The sequence below is a fragment of the Micromesistius poutassou genome (assembly GCF_964030765.1).
Source record: "Micromesistius poutassou genome assembly, chromosome: 10".
NCBI lineage: Eukaryota > Metazoa > Chordata > Actinopteri > Gadiformes > Gadidae > Micromesistius > Micromesistius poutassou.
Window position 1 is genome coordinate 5,401,840 of NC_140280.1, and position 14,796 is coordinate 5,416,635.

The 14,796-nt window shown below is 54.7% G+C and overlaps 1 protein-coding gene across 1 annotated transcript; it reads right to left on the reverse strand.

The window, feature by feature from the left end:
* Positions 1-1,329: 1,329 nt before the first annotated feature.
* On the reverse strand, positions 1,330-14,505 carry LOC311353979 (serine/threonine-protein kinase TAO1-like). The gene is made up of 23 exons (XM_084473761.1): positions 14,370-14,505; positions 14,068-14,131; positions 11,616-11,763; positions 11,047-11,282; positions 10,575-10,646; positions 9,704-9,805; positions 9,348-9,393; positions 9,162-9,258; positions 8,877-8,990; positions 8,438-8,529; positions 8,020-8,113; positions 7,860-7,941; positions 7,436-7,600; positions 6,862-7,083; positions 6,557-6,679; positions 5,979-6,215; positions 5,417-5,545; positions 5,180-5,263; positions 4,933-5,052; positions 4,321-4,560; positions 3,788-4,000; positions 3,508-3,690; positions 1,330-2,049 (listed from the first exon to the last, which is right to left on the reverse strand). Exons 4-23 carry the CDS (start codon positions 11,176-11,178, stop codon positions 1,582-1,584), a joined length of 3,015 nt encoding a protein of 1,004 aa, XP_084329887.1. The 5' UTR covers positions 11,179-11,282; positions 11,616-11,763; positions 14,068-14,131; positions 14,370-14,505; the 3' UTR covers positions 1,330-1,581.
* Between the last annotated feature and the right edge of the window lie 291 nt (positions 14,506-14,796).

A 14,796-nucleotide genomic window follows, 5' to 3' on the forward strand; every position in this document is an offset into this window, starting at 1 on the left:
GAGTGAATCAGTCCAAACCACTTTAAATCACAGGAACCCTTGGGAGATAAGGTAAAGAACACCTTTGTTTCACAGCCATGTTTACATGCGTTTTCAGATCAATTTTACTTTTATTTTCTACAGAGGTTATCGGGCGATTGTCTGTCAGATCCGCCCTGGGGTAAAACAGGCCAGTTGGTCCCACCGTCCAGACCATCTCCTCCTACCAGTTCAGCCAGGACAAGACGTCTCTAAGGGTCACCTGTCTGCATACAGCCCCACTGGGGCCCCTTGGAACAACGTGAGGCCCCTAGGAACCACGTGAGGCCCCTAGGAACCATGAGGGGGGGGCATAGGAACCATGGGGGCCCCTACGAACCAGGGGCCTGTCAGGAGCTCATCAGATCAGCCATGAGGTATGGGTATTCTTCAGTTCCATGTTGGTCCTACTGCCAACATCTCAAAGAGTACATCTCAATACTCTACAGTATGAACACATTCTCCTGTAATCCACTTCTGTTCTGTTCTCCTCACAGGGTTCATCTCAACACTGGGACTAGAAGGGTCCAATAGGCCGGATGGGGCCAGTGGGGGCCAGCAGGGGCCAGTGGGGGCCAAGCAGGGGCCAGTGGGGGCCAGCAGGGGCCAGCAGGGACCAAGCAGGGGCCAAGCAGGGGCCAGTGGGGGCCAGCAGGGGCCAGTGGGGGCCAGTGGGGGCCAAGCAGGGGCCAGTGGGGGCCAGCAGGGGCCAAGCAGGGGCCAGCAGGGGCCTAGCAGGGGCCAAGCAGGGGCCATGGGAGGAGGGGTCGGAGGTGAGGTCTGGCTGGGGCAGGTTGGTGTTGGTGGTGGTGGTGGTGGTGGGGCAGGGTGTTGGTGGTGGTGGTGGGGTCAGGGTGGTGGCGTCGGTGGTGGTGGTGGGGTGGTGGTGGTGGTGGTGGGGTCAGGGTGGTGGTGGTGGTGGTGTCAGGGTGGTGGTGGTGGTGGTGGGGTCAGGGTGGTGGTGGTGGGGTCAGGGTGGTGGTGGTGGTGGTGGTGGGGTCAGGGTGGTGATGGTGGTGGTGGTGGGGTCAGGGTGGTGGTGGTGGTGGTGGTGGTGGTGGGGTCAGGGTGGTGGTGGTGGTGGTGGTGGTGGTGGGGTCAGGGTGGTGGTGGTGGTGGTGGTGGGGTCAGGGTGGTGGTGGTGGTGGTGGTGGGGTCAGGGTGGTGATGGTGGTGGTGGTGGTGGTGGTGGTGGTGGGGTCAGGGTGGTGGTGGTGGTGGTGGTGGGGTCAGGGTGGTGGTGGTGGTGGTGGTGGGGTCAGGGTGGTGATGGTGGTGGTGGTGGTGGTGGTGGTGGTGGGGTCAGGGTGGTGGTGGTGGTGGTGGGGTCAGGGTGGTGGTGGTGGTGGTGGTGGTGGGGTCAGGGTGGTGGTGGTGGTGGTTGTGGGGGCAGGACCGAGCAGGCTCTGCATCTGGGGGGGAGGGGGGGCGGGGTCACGTCAGAGGAGCGCCCTGCACCACCGGCCATCACTCACAATTCAGCCGTCATCGTGCGTGTGCATTTGTGTGTGCGTGTGCGTGTGCGTGTGCGTGTGTGTGTGTGTGTGTGTGTGTGTGCGCGCATCAGGTGTAGGAGAGGGGTGACCCGTTGGAGATGTGGGAGGTGATGCTGGCGCTCCTGCTCATGCCCTGTTGGCTCCTCCCCCCTGCGGAGCTCCTCCTCGCGGCCTGCGGGCTGCTCCTCACCCCCGCCGGCCCTCCCCCGCTGCCCCGCCGACTCCCCCCTCCGGGCTGGTGGAGGCTCCAGGGGGGGGGGCCCCCAGAGAGCACGGGGTGGCCCCAGGGCTGCTGGGAGCTCGACGCGCCCTGGTGGCGGTGTCCGGCTCCGCCCCCCCAGTGGCCTCCCCCCGCCCCCGGGGCCCCGCCCCCCCAGCCCTGGGGGTCCGGCGCCGCGCCCGTCAGCACCATGTTGCTGAAGCCCAGGCGCATGGACTCGCAGTCGAAGGCCTCGCCCTCACGGGCCTGGCGCTCCAGCAGCCAGCGGATCCGCTCCAGGCGCTCCTTCTGCAGACACAGCATCTCCTCCTCGATCTGAGGGGACAGGGGTCACCACGGCAACGCCGCGTCATCACAACACGACAACGCCACGTCATCACCACACGACAACGCCACGTCATCACCACACGACAATGCGTCGACTCAACGATCGGTTCTAGACTCGTGCTGAGGTCGACTCTAAAAATTGAATCTTTTTTAGATATGATATGCTGCCCATAAGCGTAGTTGAGGGGAAGGGGTTGCGCGATCTGATTGTATTTCTCGAGCCATGTCGCCAAACTATGAGTGTCTGTGCGGCTGGAGAAGATGTAAAGCGAAGCAGCAGCTTCCCTCCTGAGATCCTGTCCTTCGTGTCCTACATCGCCACCGATGCTCGGACAGTGTTGAGTACGAGTCGTACGGGACTGCAGCGTTCACTTTTTTACTGACTTGGTTGTGCAGAGTGCCATCCTGCAGACCGGTCAATACCAGAGAGGCACACTGTGGAAAACAGGAATTTTCGTTTCCAAATATTTATTTAAAAACAAAAATATCTGTTTTAGTGTGAGTATGTTAAATGTAATGGTTTTATATCTTAAACAAATTCCGTTGCAAAGCGGAGGCACATTAGCCTGGCTCCGCCCACCCACCTACTTCCGCCCAATTTCATTTTCCCTTCAGTAGTCAGTCTGGGGCTGGGGCTTGTTAGTGGGATTTTGCCCGAACAAATTTCTGTGTGACCAATCAGCGAACAGAGGAAGTGGCTGAGAACGATGACGTCGAAGTAGCGACGTATTGTCAATGACAAGACCCAGTCTCGACAGTTGACTGCAAACATTATCTCTGTCCTTACTATCGAATATTAATGTAGAATTTGTAATTGTTCCTTTAACTCTAAAATTAGATGAACAAAACCTGCAGCTATCGTTGACAGACATCTTCACGCTTCATCTTGTTTTGTTTGTGTACACAGCCTGCGCATGCGCGCAACGTAGTTTCCGGCCGGTCCCGGCGTATGACATACGTCACGACCAAACGCTATTGCGATTGGTTATGGCAGATCCAGAGTGGCACTGGGCAGATCCAATAGTTTTAAACTTCAACAGACACCCGCCTCCAAGTGAGTGAACGTTTGCCAATTACAGCAGTTCCAGACCTTCTGTACAAATGAAATGAAGTACGATGGTCTGGTAGCACCAGGCTAGAGGCACGCAGCATCAATATCCTAAAAAGTTACATTTCGCCTATTGTAAATTGACATGAGACATTGTAAACGTTCACAATCCGACTCTATGCTCTGTGATTTTTTGTTCATCATCACTTCTAATAACTTAAAAAATGAGCGCAACCATTGAAATATGACGGGCAGGCCACTGTCTTAAAGGAAAGCACAGAGTGCTGCAACTGCTCTAGTCACGGGGCCAAATAATATTTAATATGAGAGAGAGGCAAAGAGAGAGGCAAAGAGAGAGAGCGACAGAGACTGAGACAGAGACAGAGAGAGAGAGAGACCTTCTGCTCCAGCAGTGCCCGGCGCAGGGACACCCTCTGCTCCAGGTCCCTCCTCTCCTTGTCCTGCTGTCCGTCCGTCTGCATCTTGATCTTGCTCTGGTAGGCGTTCAGCAGCTCCAGCTCCTGCTGCAGCTGCATGCGCAGCACCTGGCCCTCCCCCTCCTGGGCCTCGTCCAATCGGAGCTGGGGAGGGGAACGCACCGTTCAAAACAGGAGTTGTGGGGGGGGGTCAGAGAAGGACCGGGGGGGGGGGGGGGGGGGTCAGAGAGGGGGGTCTCACCGCCTGCGTGGACAGCATGTCGTTGATGGAGTGGTCGTACTGCTCCCCCAGCACGGCCAGCTTGCGTGTCTGCTCCTCCTTCAGCCTCTTCAGCAGCGCCTTGTGCTCGGCCCGGGGCACCGCCTCCAGCCGCTGGCTCCTCAGGGCCTTGAACTGACGCGTCTGCACCTTACAGGCGTCCTGGAACTGACGCTTGATCTGCAGCTCCTTGGACTGGAGAGGAACACACAGACACATGCACACGCACATGCACACACACACACACACACACGCGCACACAGACACATACACACACACACAAACACACAGCTTAGTCTTATTTTGTGTGTGCAGCTCTTGGGGGGCTGCTGTCTCCAGGCTCTTGGGGGCTGGTTACCTTGGGGCCTCGGCGGGTGCTGGTTACCTTGGGGCTCTTGGGGTGCTGGTTACCTTGGGGCTCTTGGGGTGCTGGTTACCTTGGGGCTCTTGGGGTGCTGGTTACCTTGGGGCTCTTGGGGTGCTGGTTACCTTGAGGCTCTGGGGGTGCTGGTTACCTTGAGGCTCTTGGGGTGCTGGCGGACCTCCAGGACGTGCTTGCGCCGCAGCTCTCGCTCCCGCCTCTTGTTGTACTCCAGCTGGTTGGTGAGCTCCGTCTGGTGCTGCAGGCGGAACAGCTCGGCCCGCGCCCGCTGCACCGCGCCCAGCTGCCGCACCTCCAGCTCCTGCATGGCCTCGTGCTGCCGCAGCAGCAGGGCGTGGTCCAGGTCCCGCTGGGTCTGCCGCTTGTTCAGCTCCTGGGAGGAGAGGAGACACATGACCGAGGAGACAAGGAGAGGACACGACTGAGAGAGAGAGAGAGAGAGAGGGAGACACATGGGGACGAGGAGAGGACACGACTGAGAGAGAGAGAGAGAGGGAGACACATGGGGACGAGGAGAGGACACGATTGAGAGAGAGAGGGAGACACATGGGGACGAGGAGATGAGGAGAGGACACGAGCGAGAGAGAGGGAGACACATGAATGAGGGGACAAGGAGAGAACATATGAGAGAGAGAGAGAGAGAGAGAGAGAGAGAGAGAGAGAGAGATGGGGACGAGGAGACAAAGACAAAGACAGAGGGATACAGAGGGAGACAGAGAGGGGGAGACGGAGGGAGGCAGCGTACCTCTCTGGCCAGGTCCTGCTCCACGTTGTGCTTGGCGATGAGGATCCTTCGCTTGAAGCGCCGACACTCCAGCTCCTGGTACTGCCTCTGTCTCCGCAGGAGGTTAGCCTCCTCCTCCGCCTGCAACCCCACCAGGACACCACCATAACACCACATTAACACCACCATGACACCTGTCTGATCATCCTATTAGTTCAGCAGTAACGAGGTCCCTGTCTGAGCATGTGGAGATAAACGTGGGACGGACCTGGAAGTGCTGGATGTTCTCCTTCTGCTTGGACAGCCACTCCTGCTTCTCCTTCTTAGGAGTTGACTGGTTTTCCTGAAGCTCCTGGAGAACAACACAAGACTTTAGGAAGAACCCAACCTCTGCAGCCCGTGATGAACCAGGTAAGGAAGAGTGAGAGGGGAGTGGGAGTGAGACCAGGGGAGGAGGACCAGGGGAGGAGGACCAGGGGAGGAGGACCAGGGGAGGAGTGCTCACCTCTTTGAGCTGCTCCTTGCGTAGCTTGTACTCCCGTTTCTGTGACTCCAAGAAGCTGCTGAGCTCCTTCTTCTGCTGCAGCTGGATGTGCTGCTGGAACTTCTTCTCATCGTTGGTGAACGTCTTCACCTGGACCACAAACATAAACATATGATACTTACAGACAGACCAGGACAGACAAGAACAAGGACAGACAGACACAAACCAGGACAGACAGACAGACATGAACCAGGACAGACAAACACACACGAACCAGGACAGACGGGAAGCAGGACGGAGAGACAGACACGAACCAGGACAGACAGACAGACACGAACCAGGACAGACAAGAAGCAGGACAGACAGACACGAACCAGGACAGACAGACATACACAAACCAGGACAGACAGACACCAACCAGGACAGACCAGAACCAGGACCTAGGACCAGGGGGACCTAGGACCAGGGGAACCTAGGACAAGAGGACCTAGGGCCTGGGGACCTAGGGCCTAGGACCAGGAGGACCTAGACCCCAGGACCTCGGGCCTAGGACCTAGGCCCGAGGGCCTGCTGCGGTACGTACGTCCTTGTCCATGGTGGCCTGGTGCTTCTTGAGCAGCTTGTCGATGTCCTGGCTGAAGGCGCTCCTCTGCGCCTCCAGCTCCTTGTCCAGCCGGCCCCGCTGCTCCTCCAGCTCCGCCCGCAGCTTGTTCTCCAGCGCCAGCAGCTGCTTCTGGTGCTGCCGCCGCATGCGCTTGTAGCCCGACATCTGCTCCCGCAGCCCAGAGTCCTGCTGGTGCTCCTGCATCTCCCGGGTCACCTGGGCGGGGCATGGGGCGGGGGGGGGGGGGGGGGGCAGCCGTTAACTCAGGGAGACCAGTTATATATAACTACACACAGGGGTGTACAGAACTTCTTTTAGTGAGTTACTCAGATGAGTACCAGGAGATGTTGTTTGGTACGCACTCCACACGTAGCGTTGTTTTAATACCATCTGATCTTATGAAACTTACCCGGTTTCACAAATCCCATTTTCAATACACAACTTTTTTTTTTTTGCTCAGTAGGTCCAGTAGGGTGGGGTTCAGTAGGTCCAGTAGGGTGGGGTTCAGTAGGTCCAGTAAGGTGGGGTTCAGTAGGTCCAGTAGGGTGGGGTCCTACCAGAGAGGCCGTCCTTATGGTGGCAAAGTGCTCCCGGTTGCGGTGCTTCTTGGGGCCCGGTGGGCGGGGCTCCGAGGGGTCGCTGGGGACCGCCTCCTCCCCCACCAAATTCTCCTCTTCCTCCTGGGGGGGAGACAGAGTGAGACAGAGTGAGAGTGAGAGCGAGACAGAGACAGAGAGACAGACAGAGACAGAGACAGAGAGACAGACAGAGACCAGTACAGAGGCTGGTGCTCTGTACTGGTCCTGCAGTACTGGGGAGGCCGAGGCCAGGGAGGTAAGGCCGGCCTCCACCCGTTACCCACCGGCTTGACGTGGATGACGGAGTTGCTGGACATGACGGTGCTCTGGCCCTCCAGCAGCTCCTCCTCCGGGTGGAAGTCCTCCGGGTGGAGGTCCTCGGAGTGGAGCTCTTCCGGGTGGAGGCTGGTGACGGAGCTGCTCTGGGAGCTGGCGCTGATGGACATGCTGGGGATGGACTGACTGCTGCCCACGCTGCCCCCCCGGCCCCCCCCCGCCTCGGGCTCCTGGGACAGGAAGCAGAGAGAGACACCACGGGACAGGAAGCAGAGAGAGACACCACGGGACAGGAAGCAGAGAGAGACACCACCGGACAGGAAGCAGAGAGAGACACCATGGGACAGGAAGCAGAGAGAGACACCACCGGACAGGAAGCAGAGAGACAGACAGACCAGGGTCACTCCCGCACGCCGTTATACATCTTGGGACCAGTTTCCCCGAGTACCCCCCCGTCTGCTGGAGATGAGTGAACTCATCCTGTGTTTACATTCACTGCTGCCTGATCCCAGTTACAGACAGTGACGTGAAAATGTTCTGCACACACACACACACACACTCACAGAACACACTCACACACACCTCGGGGTCCCCGTGGGGGGCCTCGGCGGCGGCAGCGGCCTCGTGGAACAGCAGCTTCTTCATCTTGCGGTACTGCAGGTTGTCGAGCTCCCTCACCGCCTCCTTGGTCCTCAGGACCAGCTCCATCAGCACCGAGTCCGGACGCTCCCGCTGCAGGAAGGCATGCTGGGGGGAGGAGGAGGAGGAGGAGGGAGGGAGGGGGGAGGGGGGCGGAGGAGGAGACCAGGACATGGAGAGGAAGGGAGGAGGAGGCAAGATGGCCGATGGTGGGAAGCACGATGGAGCAAACATTAAAATACAGAGACAAGTTATGAGTTAATAAATACAATATCTACAGTTTTGTTATTAGTGTGTGTGTGTGTGTGTGTGTGTGTGTGTGTGTGTGTGCGTGTGCGTGTGCGTGTGTGTGTGTGTGTGTGCTTACACCCAGCATGTCGTCAGAGTGCGGCCGATCCTGGGGAATTTTCTGAAGGCAAGAATCGACAAAGTTTCTAAAGAAATCCGACCTGCAAAACATTCAGAAACGAGGGGTCAGAAACGCATGTGTGTGTGCGTGTGTGCGTGTGCGCGTGTGTGTGTCTCACCAGTCGCTGGACTGAAGGGTGGGGTTCTCGTTCTGCGCGATGTGGTACAAGGCACTCATTGCATTCATGTTGAACAGCGGAGGCTTCCTCTCAGCTAGGAGAGGAAGAGACGTGCTGTTAGCGTTAACAGTAGCTCTGTCGTTAATGGGCTGTGAGCATTAACAGTAGCTCTGCTGTTAATGGGCTGTGAGCATTAACAGTAGCTCTGTTGTTAATGGGCTGTGAGCATTAACAGTAGCTCTGTTGTTAATGGGCTGTGAGCATTAACAGTAGCTCTGTTGTTAATGGGCTGTGAGCATTAACAGTAGCTCTGTCGTTAATGGGCTGTGAGCATTAACAGTAGCTCTGCTGTTAATGGGCTGTGAGCATTAACAGTAGCTCTGTTGTTAATGGGCTGTGAGCATTAACAGTAGCTCACCCAGCTCGATGCAGGTGATCCCCAGCGACCAGACGTCCACCTTCCCATCGTACTGCCCCTCGTCCATCGCCAGGATCACCTCAGGGGCCATCCTGGAGGCGTTACAACAGACCCCACGTTACAACAGACCCAGACTGACCCAGCGTTACAACTGACCCAGCATTACAACAGACCCAGACTGACCCAGCGTTACAACTGACCCCGTGTTACAACTGACCCCAACTGACCCAGCGTTACAACTGACCCAGCATTACAACAGACCCAGACTGACCCAGCGTTACAACTGACCCCGTGTTACAACAGACCCAGACTGACACAGCGTTACAACTGACCCAGCATTATAACAGACCCGACGTTACAACTGACCCCGCGTTACAACCGACCCTGTGTTACAACAGACCCAGACTGACCCCAGCAGTACAACCAGACCCAGACTCACCAGTAGGGTGTTCCAACAAAGGAGTTGGCGGGAGACGCTATGGAGGCGGAGCCAAAGTCTGCCAGTTTAACCTGACCGGGCTCTGTGAGCAGGATGTTACCAGCCTTCACATCCCTGAGAGAGACACAGAGAGAGACAGAGAGACAGACAGACAGACAGACAGACAGACAGAGAGAGAGGTAGGGAGACAGACTAGTCTATTACAGACCTGCCACATATACTGTCTTGTTTCTCAGTTCAACAAATATGAGAAAAATCACTGAAATAAAACGACTACTGACTCACCTGTGGATCATGTTGTGTGAATGGAGGTAGGCCAACCCCTGCAAAGCACCATGGGTAATGGCAGCAATCTCTACCTCCTGTAAGGGTTTTTTATGAACTGCAGGCAAGAGGGGAGATGATTTAAACCAATGACATCTCTATGATCGTCAGCGATTACAATGTGTTTTAAATGTGGTGAACGCTCACCTTCCAGGAGGTCTGAGGCCGAGCCCAGACAATACTCCATCACCAGCTGCTCCCCAGGGAGACAACAGTCAGTCTGACCCTACATCCACCTTCCACCTCACTACTTACTTTAATGTTGGAATCAAACATATTTGAATTGTACTATGGAGTCAAGACCTGTGTGTGCTCATGTACGAGTAGGTGCACGAGTGAGTGAGTGAGTGAGTGAGTGAGTGTGTGTGTGTTTCTGTGTGCGTGCGTGTTTGTGTGTGTGAGCTTGGGTCTGTTTTTGTGTGTATGTGCACATGAGTGCAGGGGTGTGTGTGTGTGTGTGTGTGTGTGTGTGTGTGTGTGTGTGTGTGTGTGTGTGTCCTCACCCAGGCCGTGTGCTCCCTCAGGAAGCAGCCTTTGTACTCGATGCTGTTGGGGTGACGGATCCTCTGCAGGAACTTCACCTCCTTTATGATGTCCTGCCATTTCTGTTGAGGACACAGCGTGTTAGGGGGTCCATCCCCCTGCTCTGCTTTTTCACACTACTGTCATCACAGGTAGTCTCAAAGGGCTTCACACTAGGCCACATCAGACCACATCCCATAAGGCCTCTCATATCAGAGACACAAACACAGTGCGTGTGTGAGTGAGTGAGTGAGTGAGTGAGTGAGTGAGTGTCTACTGGAAGAATACATTTCAGGATGGGGTCTGAGGAAACCACTGCACAGCAGCAGGGCAGCAGGGGGGAGAGAAGCATTCATCACGCAGAGAGAAGGACCAGCCAATCAGACGGCCCGGTTCTGCCTCAGCCAATAGGATGCTGCCCTCTGCCTTGTAGTCCAATGATGATGTAGTTTACATCCACTAAAGCTTTTCTTATGGCTGATATCGGCCCTCCTTCGCCCCGTGATGCGGGGCTGTGTGGGCGCCCGTGTCCTCACCCAGATTTCTACCGAGGTCGGGTCTTAGCCCGGTCTGTAGCTCTACTCTCTGAGGCTTACCCATCCACGCCTCCATCAACATGATTGGTCAAAACTAAGACGACGCGAAAGAAAGTGAAATGCCCCTTTCCGATTGGGGAAAAAAAAATAGATAATATTCTGAACACAGATGGAGGCTCCAGAGCTTTTCTAGATCCTTTATTGTGTAATGAACACCAAGGGTGCCAAACTTAGCTCATCGCTATAGTTTAGGATTTAAGTCCTCTCCACCAATAGGATGTTGTTGTGGTTGCGGTGAAGTCCAATGAGGACTCACCTCATTGGACTGTTTTCCATTGTAGGACATCTTCTTGATGGCCACGACCTCGTTGGTCCGCACATCTCTGGCCTGGAGGATGTGGAACAACACAATCAGTACAGCCTCCAGGGACTGGAAACATGACACAATGTTTTAATACACGTATTCATACAGAATAGAGAGACATACTATTCTGCTTATTAAGAAGTTCATTTTGTAAAAAATATATATTTATCTCTCCCCACAGTCGGGTAGATGAAGGCAACATCATCGTAAAAGCTCTTGGAGAGATCCAACTGTCTAGAACCTTCTGGAGGCTAACCCTAACCCAATGCTACAGAACCGCTGCACCCCTTAAGGACTACAGACCCCCGTCTGCCTCTCAGGACCCCCGCCGACCGAACCGCTGCCCCCCCCTTAAGGGACTACAGACCCCCAGACTCTCAGGACCCCCACCGACAGAACCCAAGCGGGACTCGAACGGACGTACAAAGTAGACGGCGCCGAAGCTGCCGTGGCCGATCTCGCGGAGGTCAGAGAAGAGCTTCTCGGGGTCGTCCCTGAAGAAGAGCTCGGCCACGTCGGGGTCCTTCAGGCTGCCCGCCCGCAGCGACGACGGCATCCTGCCCGCCTCTGGACCGCCCCGGCCCCCCCGACTCTGACCCGCTACCTGGCCTCTGGGCTACGGCAGAGCGGGGGAGGAGTCATCTGCCAAACGGGAGGGGCCTACGGAGGGGAGGAGCCACAAAGAGAAGGGAGGAGTCAGAGTTCTGATTGGTCCATGTGAACCCCTCATTGTGCGGTGGTGTCGGGACTAATGTCGTACGTCACAATGAAGACTGAGTTCATTACACTCTCACACGTTAAGGGGAGCAGGTTGGTGTGGAAATTGGTTAAGCATAATGTGGCTTAATAACCACTTAATGTTGTAGTTTTAAACTCAAAAAATATCATCTATAAAATATAAAAGAACATGTTGGGAGGATATTAGTCTTGTTCCCACAGTCGCACCGCGGCTCGTAACCGACTGGTGTCGGGGTCCCGGGAATGGAAACCTACCCCACTTCCTCCAGGCCGGAGAACGGGAAGAGGGACTGATAGTCAGACACTGCAGAGGAGTCCGGGCGTTCCGGGCGTTCTGGGTGCTCTGACGAGGCTCTCAACTCTTCCTCAGATGGGAAGCCGTAAAAAACTTCTTGGAAGCCGTCTGAAAATCACACAGTATTGATTGATAAGGAGAAGTAAGTATTGATAAGGAGATCCCGGGCAAAGACGACTTAACCTACAGTGAGGATGAGCTGTAAACCTGAAGGATGAGCTGTAAACCTGAGGATGAGCTGTAAACCTGAGGATGAGCTGTAAACCTGAGGATGAGCTGTAAACCTGAAGGGGCTTTAAACCTGAAGGGGCTTTAAACCTGAAGGGGCTTTAAACCTGAAGGGGCTTTAAACCTGAAGGGGCTGTAAACCTGAAGGGGCTGTAAACCTGAAGGATGAGCTGTAAACCCGAGGAGCTGTAAACCTGGAGGAGCTTTAAACCAGAAGGGGCTGTAAACCAGAAGGGGCTGTAAACCTGAGGAGCTGTAAACCTGAGGATGAGCTGTAAACCTAAAGGAGCAGTAAACCTGAATGATCAGTAAACCTGAAGGAGCTGTAAACGTGTTTACAGGCTTCAAGAATCAACAAACTGCTTTATGCATTTTTTTTTACCAGCTGCAAAATGAACAACATGCAAATAACATTTGTGCAGATAGAATAGGGGTGGTTGGCCAGGATGACCCAGCTCCTACTGAGAGATCAATAGACCAATAGCACAATAGACCAATAGATCAATAGACCAATAGGTCAATATAATGGATGACCCCTCAGCTCAACTAACCTTCACTAAAATAGGGTGTTGTATGCTCGAATAATCCCGGGGCACGTCCACAACGTGTGTATGTAGATGTAACGCAGACTCCTCCCCAGAGGACGGGCTGGGACCAGAACCTCTACTCTTGGGTTCTGCTACAGGCCGACGCTAGTGGCCCAGCAGCACTGGCCATTGATTTGATGTCTCCTTCTAAGTAATAAATGGCCTCCTAGCCGGTGGGCGGCGTCTGGCGGCTCTAGATTAGCATCGCGGCAGTACAGACTCACTGTATCGACCGCTACACTTGCTGATTGTGTGTTCACGCTAAAATTGAGTTGTATATGCATATATTCATATTCCCAGTAGGCTATTAAAATATGTCTGTTACATTGAGAGATGGTGGATTATGATATTGTTGATATGGTTTTTTAATTTTCTGAATATTTTGTTATAACACACACACACACACACACACACAACATGACATTTCTACTACCAGAACGCAGAGTTGTCTATGAGGGATTATGCTATTGGCTCACCAACATAAACACAGAACAAAGCACGGTGCTACAGGTATGGACGGCAGTGACACCGGCCCTCTGGTCCCCAGGGAACACGCTGTCCCGCAGCACCCAGAGCGGAGACAGCTCCCTGAGCTCCCAGACTTCCCAGGATCCAGACCCCAGACTCAGGACCATGCCCCAGACCCAGGACCAGGCCCCAGACCCAGACCCCAGGACCCAGCACCAGGCCCCAGACCAACTACATTTGTTTTGTTCATTATTAACCAGCACTTAAAACCACATATATGAGGCCAGATTGAATCTTATGTATTAAACCACATGTACATGTGACGGTACATTCATGTACACATGTGACGGTACATTCATGTACACATGTGACGGTACATTCATGTACACATGTGACGGTACATTCATGTACACATGTGACAGTGCATTCATGTACACATGTGACGGTGCATTCATGTACACATGTCACGGTGCATTCATGTACATGTCATGGTACATGACTATTCTATCCTTAGTCTGAGGGAGTGGCACTTACAGCTAGCTACATGAAGCTAAAACAGCTGGCTGCATGAAGCTAAAACAGCTGGCTGCATGAAGCTAAAACAGCTGACTACATGAAGCTACAACTGCTGGCTACATGAAGCTAAAACGGCTGGCTACATGAAGCTAAAACAGCTGGCTAAATGAAGGTACACACAGCTGGCTGCATGAAGCTTAAACAGCTGGCTACATGAAGCTAAAACAGCTGGCTACATGAAGGTACACACAGCTGGCTGCATGAAGCTATAACAGCTGGCTACATGAAGCTACAAACAGCTGGCTACATGAAGGTACAAACAGCTGGCTACATGAAGCTAAAACAGCTGGCTGCATGAAGCTAAATCAGCTGGCTACATGAAGCTACAAACAGCTGGCTACATGAAGCTAAAACAGCTGGCTACATGAAGGTACAAACAGCTGGCTACATGAAGGTGCAGTGATCACACCCGAGAAGACACGACTCAAGGCGATCCAATACAAGTTCTGGCCAACTTCCACTAGCATCCAGCGGCTCGTCCAGGCCAGCCTGCCGGCCGGCCGGTAAACTCCGCGTCCGGGGAGCAGCAGCACCAACATGTGGGTCAACTCACCCGGTAACAGACTCGAGTCCGGAGGGCGAACCGTCCATGTTCTGCTGGATCCAGACTGAGGTCACTGCAGGGGAACGAGAGAGGGAAGATAAATCAGTGCGATCCAGTAAAACCACACAGCGGAACAGCAAGCGAACAGAAGCGACATGTCCTGAAGACAGCTGGTCCTCCAGAGCCCCTCAGAGGTCCAGGTCCTCCAGAGCCCCTCAGGGGTTCTGGTCCCCGGGTCTGAGAGGACCGCTGCTAGGGTTAGCTGCGGCTGCAGTCCATCCCAGAAGATGGCGACGGAAGGAATCACCTACCGCCGTGAGGGGAGCAGAGTCCTCCGGCTCCCTGTCCTCCGGCTCCATGGTAACGGAGGTTAGGTCCTCATGACCTGACGGAGGCGGACGAGCTGCTGCACCTTCACTGTGTTGTGATCACCCCCCTCCCTGCTCCTCCACCGCTGCGACCTCCAGCCCGTACACACACATACACGCACACGCACGCGCGCGCACACACACACACACACACACACACACACACACACACACACACACACACACACACACACACACACACACACACACAGCGATTAAACCACTTAACCTACTACAATCATTAAGATGAGTATGATTGTTTAAACACACATATCTCTCTCTTTCTCTCTCTCTCTCTCTCTCTCTCTCTCTCTCTCGCTCTCAGTCTCTCACTCTCTCTCTCTCTATGCGTGTGTTTGTGGTCATCATG